Source organism: Melospiza melodia, chromosome 11, assembly GCF_035770615.1.
Source record: "Melospiza melodia melodia isolate bMelMel2 chromosome 11, bMelMel2.pri, whole genome shotgun sequence".
NCBI classification, from domain to species: domain Eukaryota; kingdom Metazoa; phylum Chordata; class Aves; order Passeriformes; family Passerellidae; genus Melospiza; species Melospiza melodia.
In genome coordinates, this window is record NC_086204.1 from 4857678 (window position 1) to 4882473 (window position 24796).

Consider the following 24796-nt stretch of genomic DNA (forward strand, 5'->3'; position numbering starts at 1 on the left):
TGTGGCTGGGTCTGAATGAAACCAATCAGGTATTTATTTATTTATTTATTCATTTATTGTTATTGTTATTATTTAGGAGATGAGAGGATGTATCAAGGAAGACACTTCATGGTATCCTGAAATGGTTGGGGTTGGAAGGGACCTTAAAGTCGATCTCATTCCACCCCCTGCCATGGGCAGGGACACCTTCCATCGTCCCAGGCTGCTCCAAGCCCCCTCCAAGCTGTCGTTGGACACTTCCAGGGATTCAGCTTCTCTGGGCACGTTGTGCCAGGGCCTCCCCACCCTCACAGGGAAAAGTTCCCTCCACACATCTAATCTAAATCTCTGCTCTTGCAGCTTAAAGCTGTTCACCTTTGTCCTTTCCCTATCAGCCCCTACTTACTTCACAGCATTAAAAAACTCCCCAGGAGAAACTTCTGGGTTTTTCTGGGCTCAGAGGGCTGCATGCTCCTTACCTGGGGTGGGAGGAGACCCAAGAGATGGGAGAGGTGACCCTCAGGATGCAAAGAGCAGCAGGAATCCCCTGGGAGCCGAGCATGCGGCCGGCACAGGGCGGAGGAGCAGGGGCTGCCCTTTGCCCCCTGGCCCATGTGGAAGTGGACTTTGGAAGTGGCAACAGGGAGCAGAGGAAGGGCCCTGACAGCCTCTGAGCAGGTGTGTGTGGCTGCTGAGGGGGGAGCACGGTGGTGGGAACCCCTGGCCAAAAACTGGGGTGGGCCCTCGGTGGGACTGGAATAATGGGTGCCTGGATGTTTGTGGCTGGGGGCTGTTTAGGGCCAGGGTTTACCTGGATGTCACCTAGAGAGCCACAAACTGAGCCACCTCTGTTCAGACCTGTGTGTTTTCCAGTTCTGAAATAACCCCAAAGTGCCCTAAACTTTGAGGGGGAGGAGTGAGGAGGGGTTCAGACAGCATCTGACCATCTCCCTGTGTTGGGGAGGCCTGGAGTGGTGGGGGCACTTGGGGAACTGATGCTGCAAGAGGAGACGTGGGGGGCTTGAGGGTGACATCCCCCTGGCAGCTGGGGCTTCACCCGTGTGCCACCCTGGGCTCTCCTCAGGATTTCCTCTTCTGCATGGCACTGCTGTGACCAAATCTGGTGCCCACTTGGAATTCTGAAAGGCAGGAGGAAATCCCTGTTTCCACCCCATCCCATAGCTCACAAGAACAAAGCTCCTTTTCTCCGGGCTTGCTCTTTTCCTTGTCCTGCCCAAAGCTTTGCCCCCTTAGTGCATATCAGATGGGGTTTCACTGCCTGTCACAGAGGGGAGGGGGATTTCTCACTCTCACAGCTTGAGGGGGCTGTGAGTGCTGGTGCTTTGCAGCTGGGAGTGCAGGAGGATCCCACCTGGGTATAAGAGGGCTTTTCGAGGTAAGGACAAATTTTATAGCAGGGCCTGTAGCACTAAGGCAAGGGGTGATGGTTTTAAACTGAAAGAGGAGAGATTCAGGTTAGGTATTGGGAAGAAATTCTTTCCTGTGAGAGTGGTGAGGCCCTGGCACAGGTTGCCCAGAGAAACTCCTCATCTCTGGAAGTGCTCAACAACAGGTTGGATGGGGCTTTGGGCAATCTGGTCTAATGGAAGGTGTCCCTGCCCATGGCAGGGATTTGGAACTAGATGATTTTTAAGGTCACTTTCAACCCAAACCATCTTGAGACTCTTTTTCTGGGAAGAAATAGATTCATCATTTCATCCTGGTGTTTTAAGGGGAGCTTCAAGTTAAGGAAGATGTAGAGATGACTTTTCCTTGCCTCTGCGTATTATGGAAAGGATCCTGGGTTTCCAGGATGCTCCCAAAAAGCAGAGAGTAGCTGGCAACGGGCTTCAAAGGGGGCTTTGAGTGTGTTGAAAAGCTGCTGATCAAACACTCTGTGACATTTGCAGGCCACTAAAGCCATTTGGGGCTGAGGCCCCCCAGACCCAGAGAGGATTTGGGCAAGCAGTGATGGAGCCCTGGGCCCCTGGCCATTCACCCCAGCCCCGGGAGAGGCCGGCAGCGCGGGGCTCGTGGGCAGAGGGGCTCCCCGGGCCCCCGGCCCCGCTGCGGCGGCACCTCCTGCAGGCAGGGCAGGCTCCCAGGCCCGGCTCCTGGCACGGGAGGCACGGCCCTGCTCTGCCCTGGGATGAGGGACAGCACCCCCACGGTGACAGCACCTACCGGCCGGCGTCCCGCGCTGACAGCACCTACCCCAGCCGGCCCCACGCCAGGTGAGAGCCCTTGGTCCCTCTCATGGAAACCTGCTCAAAATCAGAGCTGCCCATTGCACTGCTCACAGCTCCTGCCCTTGTGACTACAGAGGGGTCAGGAGGTGATGTCCAGCTATTCAAGCAGGCCCATGATTTCTATATTTAAGGCTGTATAGCATTTGCAGCTCTGATTTCTTCTTAAAACTGTGGCTTCTGTGGTTGGTGTTTGACAAGCTCAGCCTCAGCCCTGAGGTGCATTTTTCTTACAGATTTGATTAAATGCTGTTCCTTTTTCCTAAGTGCAAGGTGAACAATAAAAATACAAGTGGTAATATAGGAGCAAGAGGCAGCCTGCAAGCTCAGCTGCTGAAACAGTGAAGAGTGGACGGATAAAATGTGGGCTGGAGGATGTTCTCAGTGCTGAGAAAGAGCTTCCAGCAAATCTGGCTTGATTTGCCTGAGTTATTGCCCTCAGTGAGTTATGGAGTCGGTACGTGGGGGTTTGTGCTGAGGTCGTGTGATGCAGATGGGATATTAGGAAGTAAATTTTCTCTCTGAGGGTGGGGAGGCTCTGGCACAGGTTGCCCAGAGAAGCTGTGGCTGCTCTATCCCTGGAAGTGTTCAAGGCCAGGTTGGACAGGGCTTGGAGCAGCCTGGTCTAGTGGAAGGTGTCCCTGCCCGTGGCAGGGGTTGAAATGAGATGACCTTAAAGGTCCCTTGGAACCCAAACCATTCTTGGATTCTGTAAAACTGGGCATCACCTGAAACTGCAGGTTTCTTATAGCTGGTGGCAGCAAAGCATCCAAACCTCACCCTTCTCCTTCCAGGTGTGATGCTGGATCAGTTCCTGGCCCTGCCAGAGCAGGGGACCTGGCTTTATTTCCACCCCCTTTGCTGCCTCAAAAGGTCCCAAGCAGGAGGGACCCTAGATGTGACCCTGGAACCCTTTCTCCCCCAGATCAGTGTGCTGTGTTGTTTTCCAGGCAGAGCTATGAAGATCCCCACTGGCAGTATCCTGCAGCTGGCAACAGGGATGGCTACTCCTACCAAAGCCACCAGTGGCAGCCAGTGGCATGGCAGGATGACAGAGGTATGGGCTCATCCTTTGGGCATGCAGGCAGCTTGCAGAAGTGATGCTTTCCCCAGGATGGGTTCTTCTCCCAAGGCTTGCACACATCCAGGGCTCTCTCCTGCCCACTCTCCTGGGTGCTGGTGGGTGCTCTGTGCAGCACTGGCTCCCTGTCTGCATTTAGGAAATGTGAGCAGGAGCTAGGTGCACCCAAGGGATGTTTGATCTTCATGACCATGGCTAAAAACCTGTGTCATTCCTGGTTTGATAGTGCTGTGTGATCAGGATGGCCAGGGCCTCTTCTTTGCTGTTTCTGGACTGAACAGAAGAGGAGGGAGGAGAGAGAAAAGGACATCAGTGCTGTGCTGACAAATGTGCACAAGGCATTGTTATCATATCTCCAATGTGTTGGGATCATTTGGAAGCAAACTGAGTGGGCATGGCAAATTGCCTTTCTCATGGATTGTCTTCTGCAACTTCACTGTTGCTCTGGAGGGGTGATGCTGACTCTTGATTCTCTCTAGACCTGAGGCAGGGAGAGTCTCATGGCAAGAGTTACCGGGACCAGCACTACTACAGGGGCTACCACCCCAACCTGGCCACGGGCCCCCCAGGGCACGACAGGTAAAGCTGGGGAGTCTGTGCAGCCCTGTGAAACCACCTGCTGCAAAATGAGTGGGTTTGTGGGTGCTTCAAGAATCTCAGGCCTTCAGTGTGTCCTCCCTTTGCTCCCACCTGCAGGACCTACAACTTCTATGAGCAGAGCTACACCTCGACAGCCAGGAGGGAAGGAGCCCTCAGCAGTGATTCAGGGGAGGCTGGTGGCTGGTCCAAAGAGGTAAACTCAAGATGGGCAGGGGTGGAGGACAAGAATGTCTCAGAGATTTGGGAACAATCCATGTGTCCCCCTCCAGCTGAGAAGAGGGCCCCTTTGCAATGTTGCACTCTGCTTGACAGTCCCTGGGGATTGTTGCAGTGGGTTTTTAGTGTTTGTGTTCTTTCCATCTGCTGGGCTGTCCCTCCCCCAGGGGCAGGGCTGTATGCTCAGCCCAGGAGCAGCACAGAAATCCAGGCTTAGTGGGATGCTCTGCAGTGGAGCTGGGGAAGGGTCTGGAGCACAAGGAGAGGCAGAGAGGACTGTGGGGGCTCAGCCTGGAGGAAAGGAGGCTCAGGGGTGACCTTGTCACTCTCTACAACTCCCTGAAAGGAGGCTGTAGCAGGTGGGAATCAGGCTCCTCTCCCACAGAACAAGTGACAGAACACAAGGAAACAGCCTTAACTTGTGCCAGGGAAGGTTTAGGTTGGATACTAGGAAAAAATTTCTTCAACAAAAGGGTTGTCAAACCCTGGCATAGGCTGCCCAGGGGTGTAGTAGAGGCACCATTCCTGGGAGAATTTTAAAGACATGTAGATGTGGCACTTGGAGACATGGTTTAGTGGTGAACATGGCATTGCTAGATTAATGGTAGGACTCAGAGAGCTTTTCCAACCTTAATGATTCCATGATTCCACGATTCTAGCCCTCCGAGGTAGCTGACAGCTGTGTGTCATTGTCAGCTCTGTCCACCAAGTCATGCTCCATTCACACTTTGTCCTGGCTGCTGAGTTTTGCCAAGAGAAAATTAAAAGATCAAATCAAAGCTCCTCTGGTGATTTTGCTCCTGGGTGATATGTTTTTGGGTTTCCAAGCCCCATCTCCTTGGCTGTGGTGGGGAGCTCATGTTAGGGCTGGGAAAGCTGTCAGACTACAGCTGTGGCTGATGTAAATTCCTTTTCTAAGCTGTGGGGTGAACCCAAGCTGGTGTAGGGTGTGAGCTGCTGGGGTGGGAATTGGCTGTGCTGTCCCTGCTGGGCACTTCCCTGCAGCAGCAGAGCCCCCCTCACTGCCTGGGGGCAGGAAATCAGCAGTGTCCCTAGTTTTTGAGCCAGGTTTGTGTGCTCTCCCTCCCTTGCAGCCCAGCCTGCTGCTGCAGTACCAAGAGTCAGGACTCAGCTCCAGCAGCCATGAGCTCAGCCAGTACATCCGGGATGGTGCTGATGACTACAGCCCTGGAATGGGGTCCTGGAATATGGGACCAACAGGTGAGGTGGAATGGGGGGCTCTGACAAGGGGGAAGCAAGGGAATAAATGGCTGGTGTAGGATATTGGCTGTCTCTCAGCTGGGTCCTCTCCTGGAGGAGGTTGTGCAGGCACAAGGCATGGCTGGGGGGCTGCAGGGTGGGTGAATGTTCCAGGGGCTCTGCTTGGGTAGGTTTAGGAGCTGCTGTGCACATCTGCTGCTTTGGGGGACAATTCTTGCACAGAGGGGTCAGTGGAGGGCCACTTAGTTGGGGGACAAGTTTGGGACTGGTCAAGTTTGGGACTGGTGAAGCCCTCCACAGTGGATGTGGTGTGTGATCAGTGTGAGTGGCTCACAGCGGCCTGTGTGTCATTGCAGGGGAGCCCTCGGTGTCCACCCCACCCCCAGCAGTCCCCCTCAAGTTCCCACAGCTGCACACAGCTCTGTGCTTTGGAGCTGGGGGCCACCTGGTGCTGGTGTGTCCCCACCACCCTGCTGAGAGACAGCTGCCCCGTGTCGAGCTGCACAGCCTGGAGGTAGGACCCAGCTGGCCCTCCAGGTCCCCTGTCCCCTCCCTGGAGTGCCTCCTGTCACCCTGAGGGATGCAGACATGGTTCAGAACCCCAGCAACCTCCTCAGCAGCCTTCCCATTCCTTGCTCCCATCTTCTGTCCATCCCACATGGACATTTGAGTCTCCATCGTGCCAGCCTGTGTCTGGGTGGTGTTTTCAGCCTTCTGAAACCCTGGGTACCTGTGACCTGCTCACAGGGACCCCTTCTCATGGGGACAGATGTGCTTTGTTCCTCTCCAAAGGACAACTCCATTCATCTTCCCAAGGTGCTCCAATACAGGGGCCTTGTCCATGCCCTGAGTCTCCCACAGCATTCCTGTCTCCTGTTTTACCTCCAGAAGGAGGCAGACGCCATCTCAGCAGACATTTCTTTACTGGACCTTAGCACTGGAGTCCATGTGATAGCTCAGGCTCTGTGCTCTGTGGTTACCTGATGACAGCACAGGGTTCACTGGCACTGTTGGATCCTTGGCCAAGGCCCTGGCTTCCCAATAGCCCAGCTGGGGCTGGTCTAATTGCTGGAGGCCAGCTGCTGAATTTACTTTTGTTTTTCAGGCAATCCTTCATGGCACAGAAGAGCTGGAGGAGCTGCAAGCCTTCCCTGGGCCCCTGGCCAGGTATGGCAGCACAGGTCCAGGAGCTGTGTCCTCCTGGCTGTCTCCTTCATGAGGAGACGTGAGCTCCAGGCAGACTCAAAGGGTCCCTGTGGTTTTGAGTTATTCACAAAGGCCATGTCTAAGTTCAGGCTGGGAGCCCAGCCCCTTTGAAGCAGTCTGGCCTGGTTTGGGTTGTGGGATATGGTATTTTGAATATTCATAGGATGTGGGTTTAGTGTGGTTTGTACATCTGACCTTATTTTGTACTCATTTTGTCTCAGAAAAATGATTTTTTTTTTGGCTTCTTTGGACATCTGAAGCCCTGGGTCAACCTGTGGCTTAGCTTTTCCTAAAGTTTTTGTCCCATGAGATGGCTGAGCCACAGCAGGGTCAGACCCAGTAAGTTCCTACATCCAGTATGAGCTGGGGATGAATCAGGGGTGCTGCATCAGGTTGTCTCTATTTCTGGCCACTCCCAACCAAGGCAGGGAGAGAAAAGGAAAAAGTATTTACCAAGCAAAAGGGCTGTGCATACACAGAAGCTGCAGGGAATATCTGGAGCTTCCCTTGTGAGCCCTCTTGAGACCCACCTGGAGTGCTGCAAACAGATCTGGGGCCACCAGCACAGGAAGGACATGGAACAAGTCCAGAGGAGAATAAAGGGACTGGAGAAACCTCCCTATGCAGACAGGCTGAGGAAGTTGAGGCTGGAGAAGAGAAGGTTGTTTGGAGACATGACAGCCCCTTCCAGTACCTGAAATGGCTACAAGGAAGCCAGAGAGGGTCTCATTGTCAGCAACTGTAGAGACAGGACAAAGGGCAGCAAGTGCAAATTTAAAAAGGGGAACTTTAGGTTGGATATATGGAAAAAAATCTTCCCTGTGAGGGTAGTAAGGCCTCAGGTTGCCCAGAGATGTGGTGGATGCTCTATCCCTGGAAGTGTTCAAGGCCAAATTGGAAAGGTCCCATGGCAGGGGGGTTGGACTAGATGAGCTTTAAGCTCCCTTTCAACCCCCAGACCATTCTATGATTCTGGGTTACCATTTGTTCCAAAGGGTACGTCAGGAATCTCCATATAATATGTTGGAATGATGAGTCAGGATCAACATCTCCACCTGCAGTTTCTCTCTCCTGTTTCATACACTCTTTCTTTCTAACTGCATGGTTATTTTATTGTATGGCAGCACTTCTGCCTGGCTTGCACATAGCTGAAGGGTTTCTGTGGTCACACAAGTGACCCTCCACTCTGCCTCCACAACAGATTGTGCCTGCTTCTGCAGCCTTGGACATCCATGGATGTAATGGCAGCACAGCAAATCCAAACTGTTTCTTTGCAGATGGATTGAGGAAAATATTATCAGGAGAGCAAAGAGTGGGTTTGAAATGTACTTTGCATCCCTGAAATGCAGAGATCTGCTAGGAGTCACAATAAATTTGAGTGTGTTTGAATTTAAAAGTAGTCATTGGTACTGGGGATCTTCTTTCCTCCAGCTCTTGCTTGGAATCTTTGGCATCCCCATGTGAACCTGGGGACTGAGCCTGAATGATGCCCTAGGTTGCTTTGCCTTGGGTTTCTTTGATGCTTCTTTCTGCTGCCGTAGGGAAGATCTGCACAAGGTGGATGTGATGACCTTTTGCCAGCAGAAGATAAACACAGGCTGTGACCTCTCAACACAGAGGGGCAGAGATTCCTCTCTCCTCTGGAAACTCCTGGTCCTCCTCTGCCGGCAGAATGGGGTAGGTATCCCATGGAAGGGAATGACCCTTTTGATCTTGGACATGAGACAAGTAATATGTCCCTTAGGTGCCTCTTGATCCAGTTGCAGTTTTGGGGGGGAAGGGGTGTACCTTGAGAGGATGTGATTTTCATTCCTCAGTTTGATGCTGCCTGGATATTTGTAGCAAATCCTTCTCCGTGATTGCTTTTTGTCCTTGGGAACTGCCAACAGCTCAGTGAAGGGGACTGGTGCCACCTTCATGGGGGAGCCAGCACTTACACTTAAAAGGGGGCTGTTCCCTTAATCCACTGAAATCCACCCAATCCAGTCTGCAGCTGCTTGTTGGAAGCAGGTCAGAGGCAGTGTTGTGAAGGTCTTGCTAATTGTGCTGAGTCCTTTTCCTTCCAACTCCCTGTGCTGGTGGCCAAAGCTGGTCTTGTCTGGGGCACGTGCTGGGGCAAGGATGCAGGTGTAAGAAGGGGGCAGACTGGAAGTGCCATCAGCCTTTGCTTGTGGGGTTTCAGGTTTCTGTGGTTGAGATGACTCCTGAGGTGTTAGAAAGTCTTTTTTCTTAGCTCCATGACCAAAGAAGAAGTTGAGATTTGTCAGTTTTGCTTTTCAAGGTTGTTTATTTTCTCTTATCTGTTCCATTTTTTCTCTGACTTGCTGAGGTCTGTCCAGCAGGTCAGGTTGTGGCACAGCGACTGCCCTTGGGGTGGTGTTAGCTTTTTATACTGCAAACTACGTGTACTTTATTTATAATAATTTTCCAACACCTATCACCTATGTTAGACAGTCTGTCTCTACTCTAAACCAATCCAAAAGTTACCATCCCAGCAGAAGATAGGGGACAAGAAGAAGAAGAAGGACAGGACATGCTCAGATTCTTCCATCTTGCTTCTTGAACTCCCATTGTAAAATCCCAAAAAGTCTACTTTTTCACCCTGTGACAAATTAACTATCATCCTGCTCAAACTCTTCTGGCTTCTAAAAGTTGGTAATTGTTTCCATGGGCTAAAATCGAAGGCACAGGTGTTTGTGACTCTGTGCCAAGGTCTCTGAGCCCCTTGCCAGGGTCTGGGATCACCCAGGGCAGCCAGAGGAATGTCCTGGGTCCCGAGCCTGGGGCAGTCTCCAGGCGGCTCCTTCCTTCCCTTTGGCAGTCCATGGTGGGCTCGGACGCAGCGGAGCTGCTGATGCAGGACTGCAGGCGCCAGGACAGGTACAGGAGGCAGGAGCCTGCAGCCAACCTGCTGGGCATGGCCGACGACGAGTGGGCGCAGCGGCAGCCGCTGGACCTCATCACCGGGGAGCTCCCGCCCGTCGTGGAGACACAGGCACAGATCGTGGAGAAGTTCACCAAGCTCCTCTACTATGGCAGGAAGAAAGTAAGTGGTGAGTGGGATCCAGGATGTGAGGCTGGAGGTTTTGTTCTTCTTGGACCTGTTGGCCTTTTCTGGCAGGTTTTAAAGGGAAGGGTGGTCATGAAGTGGCTTGTGGCTGTGGGGTCAACCCTCCGAGCTGTTTTTGTACAATGGGGCTTATGGCAGTGATGTCCCACCACTGGGAACTGGGAGGGGAGACCCAAGTGAAGATGAGATGAAGAGGCTTTTACCAGCACTTCTACCACATTTAGTTTCATAGATCCCTAAAATGGTTTGCTTTGGAAGGGACCTTAAAGGTTGTCTTGTTCCAAACCCATTTGCAGCTATGTGATCTCACAGGATACCTAAGGCACAAGGAGAAGAGAGAGGAGGGCTGCAGCTTGGATGCCCAGACTGGCATCCCACAGCTTTGAGAGCTAACAGGCAGCACACATCTTCAATTGCTTTGAAGGTCCAGGTTCTTGTAAATTTTTAGGGTAGAAAGACAAGGGGACACAGAAGATGCTAATTTGGAGGATGCTAATTAAAACCAGAACAGTACTGGTGCTCTTCTCTGAGCTGGGGGAGCAGAGGAGGGAGGAAGCAGAGTTGGTGCAAACCCTCTTTCTTCTCCCCCTCACCTGCAGGAGGCTCTGGTCTGGGCCATGAGAAACCAGCTGTGGGGCCATGCCCTGTTCCTCTCCAGCAAGATGGACCCTCGGACGTACAGCTGGGTCCTCACTGGGTAAGCTGGAGAAGCTCAAGCAGGGTTTGATGTCCCATGGCTGGCTTTCCAAGGCTGCTATCCCTTCAGTGCCCCCTGAATTGGAAAAGAGCATTGATTCCAGAGGGGGCCAAGGGGACAGAGGACATCCATCCAAACAGGCCTGAGTCCTTCAGGCGTCCCAATGTACAGGAGAAACCAGGTGGGGGGCTGGAAAGCAGGAGGAAAGCCATTCTCTGGAGATGGAGGGTGCATTTATTCTGAGTCTCTGGCTTTGCCCATGCTCCCCTAGCAAAGACAGCCATGGGGCAGGGGGAGCTGAGCAATTTTCACTGTGATCCAGTCTAGTCCCAGCTGTTCATCCCACTTGTATGAGCATTTTCTGGTGGAATTTAATGTACTTAGTCTGGATTGGGTTGATCCCTTCAGGGAGAGTTAAGCAGAAATTTTCTGTCTTGTGGAACCCAAATCCTTTTAAGGAGGTTTTATGCAGCGTTGTCCTGGAGACCTGCCTTCTCTGAAGGTAATACAGATCATCACCCCCAGAGGCTGGTGATCCTCTCTGCCTCCTATTTACAAGGGCATGGAGTGAAAGGATAGGGAGGAACAGCTTCAGCTGAAGGAGGGTAGATTTAGATGAGATGTTAGAAAGAAATCCTTCCCTGTGAGGGTAGGCACAGGGTGTCCAGAGAAGCTGTGGCTGCCTCTGGATCCCTGGAAGTGTCCAAGGCCAGGTTGGACTGGGCTTGAAGCATCCTGGGATGGTGGAAGGTGTCCCTGCCTATGGAAAGAGGGTTGGACAAGAAGGTGCCTTCCAACTCAATCCCTTCTTGGATTCTCTGGGAAACCCCTCAGGACATCAGTTTCCTGGGGCATTTGGGGTGTGCTCTGGGAGGTGAGTGAAGGTCTGGGGTCCTGGGGTGCAGCCCTTCTCTGCTGTCTCCTCACAGGTTCACCAGCACACTGGCCACCAACGACCCACTGCAGACCCTCTTCCAGCTGATGTCAGGGAGGATCCCTCAGGCAGCTCTGGTCCGTGAGCAAGAGGCTGGCCCTGGCATGTGCTCCCCTGTGCTGTCACCTGCCTGTGACACCCACCTTTGGTGACCATCTCTGCTCACCTCTGCTGTCCTCCTGTCCCTCCAGTGCTGCGGGGATGCCACGTGGGGGGACTGGAGGCCCCACCTGGCTGCGATGCTGTCCAACAAGGTTGCGGACACGGAGCTGAACCACCGAGCCATTGTCACCATGGGGGACACTCTGGGTGAGCTGGGATCAGTGGGAGCAGCCACAACAAGAGTGGGTGGGCACTGCAGAGTCACCGTGCATGTCCACACTGAGATGGTTGTGCCTGCAACCCTGGAGCTGCAGTGCCTGTGAGGTGGAAGGGGTGAGGTGTCAATGGATCCTCAGGTGAATTGGGCTCAGGCACATCCATTAGATGTTCTTGTGGAGACAGCTGGAGCAGTTGGCCCAGGGAAGTGTAGGTAACTGCAGGGACTGAGCCTTGCTCCCTGTGATGGGATTTTATGCACCCTGCAAGAGTTGGAGCTGGCCTTGCTCAGGCTCACCCAGCTCTACCATTGAACAGAAACCTCCTGAAACAAAAAGCAGCAACTGGAGAAAACAGACAAGCAACAGGGACAAGGGAGGGATCAGGGTCTGCATGGCCAGGAAAGTGAGGCAGTTGGGTTTGCATTTTATGGGTGAGCTTGAGGGCCTCCAAAGCAAAGCAGACCATGTGGTGATGTCTCAGACTAATTGTTTGTCTTTTTCCATGCAGCCAGCAAGGGAGCAGTGGAAGCAGCTCATTTCTGCTACCTGATGGCAGATGTTCCCTTTGGTTACTTTGGAGCAAAGGCAGATCGCATGGCCCTGCTGGGCAGCAGCCACCGGTGAGCAAGCACTGCAGGCTGGCATTCTTGCCAGAGTCACCTGCCCCACGTTTTCTCCATCCCTGGGTTCTCACTCTGATGCAGAAGCAATCCCTGGTCGGGGCTTTTCCCGCTGCGGATGTGCGCTCTGTGTGGGGCTGTTTGGGAGGAGCTCTGCTCCTGCCCGCTGAGCCCGCCCCCCTCCCCGCAGCCAGGCGTTCTCCCAGTTCGCCCGGACGGAGGCCATCCAGAGGATGGAGATCTTCGAGTACTGCCAGCAGCTGCGACAGCCCGAGTCCTTCCTGCTCCCCTTCCAGGTAGTGCATGTGCTCAACTGCATCTCGTGCAGAGCTCAGATTGCCCCAAAACATCACCCTGAAGCCTGGAATTCAAGCTGTTCCTGAGGCTAGTCCCCTTACTGGGCTTTGGGAATGATGGGGAGGTTGCCTTGGCCAAGGGACTAATTCAGGGCAGGTTTTGGGGTGCACAGTGTGTCTGGTCAGTGCTTGCTCAGCTCTTATTGCCTTCCTGCTCTCTGGGTAACAGCTGAGCATTTCCTATTGCAAAGCAGCACCCAGCTCTTGCTGCCTTGGGGTGGACACATCCCTGGAAGTGTCCAAGGCCAGGCTGGATGGAGCTTGGAGCAACCTGGTCCAGTGGGAGGTGTCCCTGGCCATGTCAGGGGGGTGGAACTAGATGAGCTTCGATGTCCCTTCCAACCCAAACCATTCTAGGATTCTATGAAGTTCAAGGAGAGGGGGGCTGGATGCCTCCATGGGGAGGGGTGGAAGTTGCAGGTGACCTCTGGGTGCGCGATCCAGGGCGCTCTGTGCCACGCTGGGGCGATGTGCCTGGCGCAGGGCACCCACAGCCCTGTCCATCTCCCTGCTCCCACCCCTGGCTGCTCTGCCTCCCTCCCCCAAGGTGTACAAGCTGCTCTACGCCTCCCGCCTGGCCGACCACGGGCTGCCAGCCCAGGCCCTGCAGTACTGCGAGCTCGTGGCCTCCGCGCTCCTGCGCCGCGACCCCGCCGCGCACCCCGTCCTGGCACGGCAGGTGGTGAGGGTGAGTCTGTGCCTCCTGCATCCCAACCTGGCTGTGATACCTGCTCAGGAACTGCTGGGGTGGGAGGGGTTGGCAGCTCTGAGCAGCCCTCTGGGGTTTGCTGCCGAGTACAGCAAAGCCAGGGCTTCCACAGGGTTTCTAATCCCTGTGGATTTTGGGTAGAAAACAAAGGTGTCATGTTGACTGCCAAGTAGGAGCAGAGTTATTTGGAAACAAAGGAGGTTTTTAAGTCTGGTGGGGTTTTCTGAACTTCTAAATGTCACAGGCTTAAGAAGTGAAGTCTAAGTGCACATTTCCCCTCCAGTATATCTTCTACAACTCTACCTCCTGAGGATGTGTTCTGGGGTGACACCGAGAGGGAGCAAGGCCCAATGTGTAGCACCAAGTGCAGCCCCTCTACTTCCTGAGCAGGGGGGTGGGGTAGAGAGTGGCAAGTGTTCCAGGTCCCCTTGGGGCTTTCACAAGACCAGGGCAATGCTGAGGCTGCTTGTCACCTTCCTCCAGCCTTTAGGACCAGGTTGGATGGGGCTTTGAGCAACCTGGTCTAGTGGAAGGTGTCCCTGCAAATGGCAGGGGTATTGGAACAAGATGAGCTTTAAGGTCCCTTCCAACCCCAAACCATTCTGTGACTCTATGAAAGGCACTAAAGCTGTGGTGCTGTGAGGTGAGGGGCAGCAAGATGCCTGTCTGAAGTGGGTGCTGCTGAGTTCACCCAGAATTTGGCTGGCACTGCTTCCTCACCCCATCATTGAAGCCTATTTGCTGTCTAACAGCCTTTTAGCTCTGCCATTCTGCTGGGGATAATGCTTCTCCTGGGAGAAAACACTTTCATCTGGAAAACTGGTGCATTCGTAGATGCTCTTGTCTTTGATGTTCTAGACTGTGTTACAAATTATGATACACATTAGTGTTTGATTAAGACTTCCCCTCTTTTGAAGCTGAGGATGATACACAACCAGGTGCTGGTTCATTAATACTGGATCAAAGTGCACATAAGCTTTTGGATTAAACATTCCCCCCGTTTAGGAGTAATCATGTTTATAATTTCTTTTTTCCTGTGATTGATTCAGGATGAGCATAGGTGTGTTTGTAGAGAGATGGGACAGTGGGTAGAGCAGGTTCCTGGTTGGCTGCAGGTTACTTTGCTCTCCTGGCCAGTCCCAGTCCCAAGCTGGGGTCTGGTTGTGCAGGTCCTGCCTTGCTGTAAACTCCCAGACCTGGGAAGGGTGCTTTGTGCTGGTTTAGAGTTTGTGTTTTAAAAGCTCAGAAATAGAAAGAAATGGCTGCTAGCACTGGTGCAGGAAGGAACAGCTGAGTCCTGTGTGGCTGTGGAGGGTGGCTGAGCTGCACAGTCACCTCTGGGTGGCTTTTGGTGGCCCTCAAGGTGGCAGCCTTGTAGCAAAGCATTGAAGATAAGGCAGCATGAAGTAGCCAGAGGAAACTTGAGAAATCCCCAGGAATCCTAGAATGGTTTGGCTTGGAAGGGACGTCAGAGATCACCCAATTCCAGCTCCCCTGCCATGGGGGACACCTTCCAGTAGATCAGGGGCTGATATCAGTGAGAGAAAATTCAGTAAAGATGTGGATGAAGAGCAGTACTTTGAGTGCCATCTCCCCTCACCCAGCTGTCTTAAAACTGGATCCTTGTCTAAACAACTCCTTCAGGCAGGGAATTAGCTCTGCAGGGAGCCCTGCATCCCACCTTGGACTCCTGGGTTGCCTTGGAAGAGCCTTTTGCTCTATTGATGGGAGCTGGAGCCCCAAGTCACCAAGATGGCTGCAGCCAGGGCAGCACAGACCCCTCTTCTGCAGGAGAAATTAAACACAGCAGCAATACTGCAGAGAGGGACCTGGGGGAGATAGTGGAGCATGGAAAAAGTACTGAGCAGCAGCATAACAGGATGCTGTTACAAAAGAAAAAAAACCCTCACCATGTTATAGTGTTATTCTGGGTTGTGAGAGTACAACTGTCATATCTGAGACAAGGAGGTGATAATCCCCCCGTGCTGGGGTCTCAGGGGTCTTGGCTGGGGCCTGTTTGGGCTGCTGCATGTGGAGACAGGGCTAAATTGGAGTGAGTGTGGGAGTGGAGAGCTGGGGTGATAAGAGATTGAGAGGAAAATGACCTCTGAAGAAGGCCTGAGGGTTATTTCTTCTAGGCAAGATATGGTGGGGGAGAAAGGGGTATGAGGGATGTGATAACAGCCCTCCAGCACACAGGAGGCTGCTCATGGGGGATGCTGGCTGGCTCCTCTCACAGCTTCCATGGGAGCAGGGATAGAGAGGCTTAATTTGCAGTAGGGAAGATTTCACTTAGATATTAAGAAAATACTCTTTTAGCTGTAAGGACATCAAGCATCTGGACAAGCCTGGGAGGCTGTGGAATCTTCTCAGAGATTTGTAAATGCAGATCAGAAAAACACCAGCTCCCATCCATCCTCATGGGCTAGGTGAGGAGCTTCTGGGAGCTGGGCTCTTTCCAGGGCTTCTGGTGGGGTGTCCTGCAAACCTGCCAGTGCCCCACGATGGCTGTTAGGGGGGTGATTACAGCCACTCATTTTCCTCAGGGGGGAAAGGGGATGGTGATATCTGCCTGTCTCTTTGATGCAAGGAGCACCTTTGACAGAGTATTTTGGCATCTCTGTGGCAGTGCTGAGCCAGCCCTGCTGAGACTGTGGGGCATGGGATGGGCCAGCACCTCTGTGTGGGTGTGGGAGAGGGAATAAATCCTGCACAAGAGGCTGGTGTTATTTTAGCCCCATATTATGAGGTGATGCTGTTTTCCTGAGCCCCTGTGTGACAGATCCCTGTGGATCTGACCCCTGTGCTGATCCCTGCAGCTGGCTGAGAGGCTGAAGCTCTGTGACCCTCTGCTCCTGGAGATGCCAGAGCAGGAGCAGGCACTGGAGCCTGACTGGCTGGAGCAGCTCCGAGCCTGCTGCCAGGAGTGGGAGGTAAGGAGGGGCAGTGGGACAGCTGCTCTGTGCTGTGCTCTGTCTGCAGGAGCATCTCCTCCTCTTCCCTGAGTCCCAGGGGATGGAGGGTCAGAAGCTGCTGCTCTTCTCTGCCTGTGAGCTCTGAGATGTGGTCTCTGCTCTGGGACCTGCAGATTCAGAGGGAGCAAGGGGCTTGCAGTGCCTGAGGGCTGCAGAGCTTCACACAGGGCAAAACTCTCTTTGATTTGGCTCAAGGAGGGCAGGCAGGGGCTGGTGGGGGAGTGATGGTCTCCCTTTGCAGGGAGGACATTGCAGAGCTCACTGGTGGGGTGTCAGCTTGTGGGTGTACTCTGGGGTCTTTTACCTATGGTCTGGTGCTTGGATTAATGCTCTTCCATTCAGATTTCACACCTGCTTTTGGTTTTGTGGCCTTTTCCATCTTGTTTCCCCTCCTGCCTGCTCTCAGGGGTGCTGCAGCCCCTCTGAGCTGGTGTGGGTCTCTCCTGCAGCCTGGGGGGGGCTATGAGCCCCAAATCCACGAGCACTGTGCTTTCCTTTGCATTAGCTTTGTGATTTCCTTAGTTTTTGTCCTGTTCCACCCTTTTCCCTGTCCATTTTACCATGTTTCACCTCTGCAGGTGGAAGATGATCTTCCTCCAGAGGTGGCACCTGCTCAGCTGGAGCTGCCCTGTGCTGTTCTACCAACAGCAGGTAAATAAAAAAGCAGCAGGCTGTGGTCACCTCAGTGGGCTCTCCCTGCGTGGAACTGTGCTGCCATGGGCTGGGAAGCAGCTTCCCAGTCCCTGGAGTTTTTACCAGCAGCAACTCCTTGCTCCTTGCATCCCCCCCAGAGCTCAAAGGCTGCTCCTGCCTGGATGCATCCCTCAGGCATGGGCTGCAAAGTGAGGGTTCTGTACAAAGTCTGAGTAATTGGGCCTAATTACCACAGCTTCGGGGTCCCTCTGGGTGCCGTGGGAGGAGAAGAGCAGCTGGGGGTGGGTGCTGGATGAGCCTCCCAGCTGAGCCTCAGGGGAGACAGCCCCATTCCCAGGCAGTCCTCTGAGGGTGCAAACTGGAGCTGAACTAAAGGGATTTCACACTTAGACAGCAAAGGATTCAGGAAGGAGCTCATCCTCCTCTGTGCCAGGCTGCAGGATGCCTGCTGCTGCAGAATCAGCGTTTATCCTTCCCTGCTGCCTCTCTGATCCCTTTGCTTCACCCTTTGGTGACCCCAAGAGTCCAGAGACATCAAGAGGAGGGGCACAGCCATCCCCTGGTGCCAAGGGAAGAGCAGGGGGGCTTTTCTTTCCCAGCTGGACAGGCATCCATTGGGATGTCCCACTGAGGAGAAGTCAGGGGGAGGTGTTGCTTCACATCCAGCTCCACCAGCAGGATGCTCCTGCACAGTCCCCTGCTCCTTGGATGTGCCTTTGACTGGTAGTGCTGGCACTGAAGTGTGGAGAGCAGAGGCAGGTGCAGACAGGATGAAACACAACTAATTCCTTCAAGCCGTTGCTTCCTATCAGCTTTCCCTGCTGCTGCCAAATTCCTTTTCAAAGAGCTCTCCCAGGCAGTAAAAAGGATCATCAATCCTGATTGCCTTCTGCTGCTATCAGGGCTCAGACTATGATCTTCCTTCCCTGGAAGGAAACTGCAAGTGTGATGATCCCATTGGCTTGGCTTCTCTGAGCAGCCAGGTCTGCTCCATGTGGTCTCCACAGCTCACCTTCCCTGTGCTTGGCCCTTTCCTTCATGGTGAAGGCCATCCAGAGCCACCACCTGAGGGACCTGCATGCAGAGAAGGCTGGCTTGGTGCTGAATCCATCCATCTTGGAAAGACAAAGCCCAAATCAGGTGCCAAGCTGGGATCCACGTGGTCCTCCCCGACTTGTTCCAGCTGAGCCTGCCAGGCAGCCTGAGTTTGAGCATCCATCCTCCTCCTTGTGGATCTTGAGCATCTCCAGGCCATGTGGGAGCAGCTCATGGGTGTGAAGCCAATCCTCAGTGGGCTGGAGGTGATGCTGGCAGCAAAGCAAAGGGTTTGATAGCATCAAGAGGTGCCCTAATCCTTCCCTATGGGATCTGGGTCCTGCCTCCCAGCAATGGGAGAGGAGTTTCCCAGTGCCCAGTGTTTCTGGCAGGAGGCTGCTGAGCTGGAATGGGCAGGACACACACCTGGGGCCAATGTGTGTGTGAAATAAAACCAATCCTGCTTGCTCAACTTGCCTTTCAAACAAAAAAATCCCAACCCTGAATAAATCTGCCTAGAGCAAGGAACTCATCCGTGGGTGCTGCTGTGGAATGGGAATGAAAGCTACCTGCTGTATATTTCCTGCTCAGAGTGTGCAGCAGGAGTGGGGAAAAGGCTGGAGACCTCAGCCTTCTTTGAGCTGCTGGTGTGTGCTGCTTGTGGGCCCTTTGCTTCCATAGCATTCCCCTTCTGAGTTCATTTGTAGCCTCAGGTACATTCCCAGCATTAAAAAATAATTCCCCCAGTCTTTCCAAGCCCACCTTCCTTGAAACCTCTGGAAGGTTCCTTTTGCTGTGCTGTGTCCTACCTCCTCCCTTGCCTGGTCCCTGAAGCCTTTCCTCACTCCCCCAGCTCCTGCTGATGTTTAATGGAGAAGGGGAGAAATCTGTGCAACGGCCCGATAGAATTATAAACATTACAAAAATTGTAAACTCCTGAGGTGTGGGGGTTTTTTTGGCAGATGAAGAGCCTGGCAATGAGATTCCCCAGAGTGAAAGCTACCAGTACGACCAGTGGTTTGAGCCTGTGCCATCCCAGGGACTGAGGCCCCAGGAGGACGTGTCCCTGAGGTCCCCAGCACCTGCTCAGGTGGTGGCATCTCCGCTGCCCAGCCTTGGGAGAGACCTGCAGCCCCCTGTGCTCAGCCAGGAGACACCTGCCCCTCTGGCAGGGCGTGGTGCTGAGCCCCCTCCACAGCCAGTGCTGCCAGCAGGTGAGTGCTGCAGCCTTGTTTCCCTGCAGAAACCACAGGATCCCAGGATGGTTTGTGTTGGGAAAGGATGGCAAAGATCATCTGGTTCCAACCCCCTGCTACGGGCAGGGATACCGTGTGTTCGCGGGGTCTTAGGGTGAGGGAAGAGATGAGAATGTTGACTCCATGTTTCAGAAGGCTGATTTATTATTTTATGATATATATTACATTAAAACTATACTAAAAGAATAGAAGAAAGGACTTTAACAGAAAGGTAGCTAAGAATGGAAATAGAAAAAGAATGATAACAAAGGTTTGTGACTGACCAAGACAAATGGTCTAGACAGATGGACTGTGATTGGCCATTAATTAGAAACAGCCACATGAGACCAATCACAGATGCACCTGTTGCATTCCACAGCAGCAGATAACCATTGCTTACATTTTGTTTCTGAGGCCTCTCAGCTTCTCAGGAGAAAAAATCCTAAGGAAAGGATTTTCCAGAAAATATGGCTACAGGACACCTTCCACCCAGGGACACCTTCCACTAGACCAGGTCCCATTCCAGAGATGGTGCAGCCACAGCTGCTCTGGGCAGCCTGTGCCAGGGCTTTCCCACCCTGACAGCAAGGAATTTCTTCCTTAAAAGTTGCCTTTGAGATGCACCAGTTCAGCCTCACCACTTACTCCCTGATGCTGGCAGGGACAGGGACCAGAATGGCCTTTTGCATCTCTTGGGGGGACATCTTGGCCACCACATGGGTGGCTCTGCTCTGGAGAGGGCCATGGTAGAAGCTCTGGAAATAGCTCTGATGGATAAATCCATAGCTCCACAGATCAAACCTTGACTGTGTCCTTCCCTTTCCTCCACAGGAGAAGCTGAGGAGCCCTGGGGTGCCAGGCTGTCCCCTGTAGAGCAGGTGAGTCAGAGGAGCCAGAGAGACCATCCCACTGAGGGTCCTGGCTGGAGCTGGGGTGTGTTGGCCCATCCTTCCATGCACTGAATGCACATGGAATCTCCCCATCATGGTGCCAGTTGTTCCCTTGGGTGAAAGCTGTGCCCTGCTGTGGGTATTCCTGCTGTGTTAAGGGGTCCTTGGGGATGCTCCCCACTAATCTGGGTGAGCAGCAGTCCCAGGGGGGCTCTGACCATGCTCAGTGCAGCTCCTGTGGGAACAGCACGTGGCAGCTCCCATGTCTGATGGCAGGAGGAGTTACCAGCCAGGACTCGGACTCTCTCTGACACCTCCACTGTCTCGCTGGGGGACAGCCAGCCCTCCTTGGACAGCACAGCTGAGGACACTGCTGAGGAGCAGGCAGAGGCCATGAAGCCAGAGGAGGACAAGGTGAGCGTGCCAGAGCCATCATGAGCCTCATGCACCCAGCCCTGTCCCTGGAAAAATGGTGCCCACTCCCAGCAGGCACCTGGCATCCACCTCTTCTTATCCCTTTCCACTCTTTTCCTTCATTTCCCAGAGCTCTGGATTCAGGTGGTTTGGCTGGTTTCGGTCGAAACCCACCAAGGAAACTTCTCCCAAAGCTGAGTCCGACACAGGCTCAGACTCTCCCACATCAGGACCACAGGTAGGGGACAAAAAGCCATCCTGTCTCTGGTGACATGCAGGGTGCAGCTGTGAGAATGGGTGACACATCTCCCCATTTCTCCCTGTCCTCATGCAGGGGCCATGGCCATTCCATGTGGGGGGACATGGGGACTGGGAGCCCTTTTAGCCTGGAAGTGAATCCTTGATTAACAATAACTGTAAATTCATATAGCCTCTTTCATATATATATATATAATATAAATTCATATAGCCTCTTTCATATATATGATATAAATTTATATAGCCTCCTTCAGCCATGAGGTCAGCCAAGCCCTTGGCAAACTCTGCAGGGATCCCTCGCCCTCCGCTGGAGCGGAACACAGCAGCTGTGAGCAGCAGTGCTCTGGCAGGGTTTGGGAGGTGCAGGGAAGGGAAAACCTCTTTAATTGGAAGTGCAGCAGCGAGGGGGAAGCAGCCATGCGTGGTCACCCCAGACCTAGCCAGCTCCTAAAGGGCATCACATCCCTGATGGCTTGGAGCTTGGAGCGAGAACCTCCTCTGGAAATGTCTTCCTGGTAGAGAATGATCTACAGTCCCAGAGCAAAACCACGTTGGGATATTCTTCTCAAACTAGCAGCAGATGAAGAACAGAAGGGAGCCATGCACCTTGGCCCCTCACGCTGTACCCAGGCTTGGTGTCCAGCTCCTGCCTGATTTTAAACCCTCAGGCTGGTTTAGCTTTGTGCCCGAGTTGCTTGCCTGACCCTGTAGCCCCTCCTTATCTGGGTTTCCTGCAGCTCCTGGGGTACCTCTGCAGCAGGAGGGATGCAGGATGGGCACCCCAAAAGCCTGGTGATATCTGGTGCAGAGGTCTTCTCCCAGCTCAAGGAGCTTCTGCTCTAAACGGGTGGATGTGATTTCAGGAGCGAGCATCACCATCCCCACCCATTCCCCCTCTGGCAGCTGGAACAAACCCTTTGGCTCAGCCTCTCTCCAGAAATCCTGGTAAATACCTCACAGTTCCCCTCAGCTCTCTCTCCCATCACCCCTTTTACAAGTTTCTCCTCCTTTTTTTAAATTGGCTTTTGTTTTTGGTTGCTGGCCCTAGGAGGAATGGAGGGTGAAAGCACCTTTGCTGTTAGTTCAGCGTCTGCAGAGGTGAAAGGCTCATGGGATGGAAGTCAGTCATCAGGACAGCAGGTGAGGAGGGGAGGGAAGTGTACCTGTGTGTGATGGTGGCCAGGACACCTCTCTGCTTGGGGTGTCTGTTAAGTTTCTCTCTCTTTGGTCCCTCCAGGCTGTCTACCGTGGACCTCTCCCACCAGTGGCTTCAGTTCCTCTCTTCAACCCTGCCCAGGTCGCTCAGGTGAGAGCATTTTTATGAGGGTGGGTGGTGCTGCATGACACCTGGGGTGGCTCCTGATTTTGGGGTGGGGCCAGATTTCAGGTGATCTGCTGTGGGCAAGGGGGTTTAGGTGATACCAGTTGTGGGAATAAGGGTTTTTTATAAGTAAATCAATGGTGGGAGGACAGCAATGGAAGGTTGTGATGAATGAGTGAAATGTAGGGAGGATGGTTGTGGTTGCATACTGATGCCTTTGCCATGATGGCAAAGCAACATTTTGGGGTACAGCCCATTGCTCACACCACCTCTCTTTCTGTTTCCCAGCTTCCTGCCCGACCCACCCAACCCAGGCTGCTTTCCCAGCATCGCTACCCCAACCCACTGTGAGGTGGTGGGTGGGGACAGCACAGACCAATTACACAAAGTTTTTTTAACCAAAATGGTGTTTGTGGTTATTTTGGATGGAGTAGGAATGGTTGGGCTTGCTTGGTGGAGGGTGTTGTAAAATAAAGGGGAGGTTTCTGAGTTTAAAAGTCAGTAACTGGGGGGTGTGAGGCTGGTGAATAATCTGGTGATTCAGGGAGAACACAGGCCTCTACTTTTACAAAATTTAGGTGTGGTTTGAATACCTCATTGTTATCATCCCTTATGTGTGGTTCCTGAAGTCCACTCCAGTATTTCCTTTTACCTTTCTTTGCTAACATTTAGGTATTTACACATTGACATTTAAATGAAATCCCCCTCTCCACTCACTCACCCCTTCCTCATAAGCGACATGCTCCTTAATCTTTGTTGCCCTCTGCTGGGCTCCAGGTTTGAGGGGTTGAAGTCAGGAATAAGTAGAGGGTAGTAGAAGTCAGTAATAAGTAGGGTGGAACACTGAGCTGTGTGGGGAAGGAAAGGAGGGTGGGAGAGGGGAAAGGTAATGAGTGGTGGAAGCATGGCGAGAAAGTGAAAGTATAAAAGGGTGTCCGGGGGAGAGTAGTCTGAATTGGGTTATGGGGCGCTGCCCCACCTCACCCATTGGACTCAGCGCGCCGGCCGTGAGTCTGTCTCAAAGCACCGCGGGGCCATGAGCATCCGCCGGGGCTCCCCGTGGAGGAGCCGCCGCGGCTTCTCCTGCCCGGGCCGGCCCGCGCGGCACCCCCCCTTGCTGGTGGCTCACCCGCCCGTCGCGGGCGGGGCCCTGCTGGGGCCGCGGGCGGCCCTTCCCTCAGACCTTCCCCGAGGCGGGGCGCGGGTGACGCGCACCCCGTGGGTGGCCTCGGCAGTGAGCTTCCCCCGGACGCTCTTTCTTGCGCTTCCGGCGCTATATAAAGGCTCACCGGCCTAGCTTCTTCTAAGTTAGGGTGAGACGCTGCTTCTACCGGCGTGCATTGCGGTTATATGCTGATTAAGAGTCGCCCATTGGTCGGAAGGGGGCTGAGGGCGTGTCGCGGTGTGAGGGTTAAAGCGCAGGCTCATGGTGGGGGGCGGGGGTGAGGCGCCGCCTAAGGGGCTGCGCTGGGAGCCGCGGGCACGGGGACTGTGGGGCTGAAACCTGCACTTGAGGGGCTGTGTGGGGAGCTGCGGGCACGAACCTGTGGGGTGGGCTGTGGGGCTGAAACCTGTCCTTGAGGGGCTGTGTGGGGAGCTGCGGGGCTGAAACCTGCCCTTGACGGGCTGTGTGGGGAGCTGCGGGCACGAACCTGTGGGGCTGAAACCTGTCCCTGACGGGGTGTGTGGGGAGCTGTGGCCACGAACCTGTGGGATGGACGTGGTTATGCCAGACCTAGCCAGCTCCTAAGGGCAGCTCTTTGGGGGTCTGTACGTTGCTTTTGGGCCTAGCAGAGGCTTTTTACTGCCCTGCAGTCCTTTGAGTTGATTTTAAGGGGTGTAAGTCTGCAAATCTCCCACCTCAGGGCTTAGACATCCTGCTCTTCCAAGACTGAACGTGGTCTATCCTGGTGCTCAGGCAATCTCTTTTTCAGAGGAAAATTATAAATACAAGGGACTTCTTCCTTGTGGAAGTTGCAGATGTGGCAAACAATTTTAGAAATAAATCCTGTGATTTTAGATTTGTTCCTCAGATTTTTGGTTTCTGCCTCTTCTACCCCATACACCTTGACCCTGGACTCTCACTGCAGGAACTGCATAAGGATTCAGAGCAAGACCTGGGGCTATCTCTGCCATTCAAGCACATATATATTAAATATTATTCTTCTTCTGCACTTCATCCCCCTGAAGTTGTAAGGAGTCAAAACTTTTCTGAAGTAGAGAATGCTGCAAACCCCTTAGACTCAGTGTGCAGCCATGCATGTGGGGTACAGGAGGTTCTTTGCTTGCCTGTTGCTCTCTTGATACCATGTTTGGACATTTGGAGATCTAGGCTCACAGAAGAGTTTAGAGGCTGAATCAGCCTTAACTGGTGCACCTGAGTTGGGTATCAAAAGAGTCTCTGGCATCTTCCACCCAAGGTTGTCTCATTTTTAGTGAGGGGTGATTTTCCATTAGCTACTTTCTTTATGTGGAAACATGGAGGTAGGGCAGCTGTCTGCTTGGATAAGAGGGCTGAAGGAGTTGGTTTTTTTTCCTATAGGCCTTTTTCAGAGGTTGGGAATACCCCAAGGAACCTGGGTATGTGGAAAATTTGCCTGTGAGTTGCTTTCTTGTGGCCTCCCAGTGAACTCGAGGTAAACTGGGACTAAGACCTCCTTTTCCTTCTCCATCCTCCCACGAGAGCAGTGGAAATGCATTAACATGATGCTAATTGTTAATGTGATGGATGGCAGCAATTAGGGTCTGTAATCCAGTCT

General features: G+C 53.3%; 1 protein-coding gene across 1 annotated transcript; it reads left to right on the forward strand.

The window, feature by feature from the left end:
- The first annotated feature begins 611 nt into the window (after nucleotides 1–611).
- Nucleotides 612–22441, forward strand: SEC16B (SEC16 homolog B, endoplasmic reticulum export factor). Its single transcript, XM_063165152.1, has 26 exons — nucleotides 612–657; nucleotides 1890–2213; nucleotides 3176–3282; nucleotides 3786–3885; nucleotides 4003–4099; nucleotides 5217–5343; nucleotides 5700–5857; nucleotides 6449–6510; nucleotides 8091–8226; nucleotides 9371–9595; nucleotides 10219–10316; nucleotides 11246–11327; nucleotides 11442–11559; nucleotides 12079–12190; nucleotides 12381–12486; nucleotides 13094–13234; nucleotides 16075–16188; nucleotides 16809–16881; nucleotides 18882–19133; nucleotides 19986–20032; nucleotides 20321–20458; nucleotides 20589–20696; nucleotides 21580–21661; nucleotides 21765–21856; nucleotides 21954–22022; nucleotides 22326–22441. Exons 2-26 carry the CDS (start codon nucleotides 1951–1953, stop codon nucleotides 22386–22388), a joined length of 2970 nt encoding a protein of 989 aa, XP_063021222.1. The 5' UTR covers nucleotides 612–657; nucleotides 1890–1950; the 3' UTR covers nucleotides 22389–22441.
- Nucleotides 22442–24796: the final 2355 nt, after the last annotated feature.

Bases quoted from the DNA above. Each gene is read 5' to 3' on its own strand.
- SEC16B (XM_063165152.1), top strand. From the start codon at position 1,951: ATGGAGCCCTGGGCCCCTGGCCATTCACCCCAGCCCCGGGAGAGGCCG. The intron at 8,227-9,370 runs GTAGGTATCCCA...TCCCTTTGGCAG, and splicing joins TCCTCTGCCGGCAGAATGGG to TCCATGGTGGGCTCGGACGC. The intron at 16,882-18,881 runs GTAAATAAAAAA...TTTTTTTGGCAG, and splicing joins TGCTGTTCTACCAACAGCAG to ATGAAGAGCCTGGCAATGAG.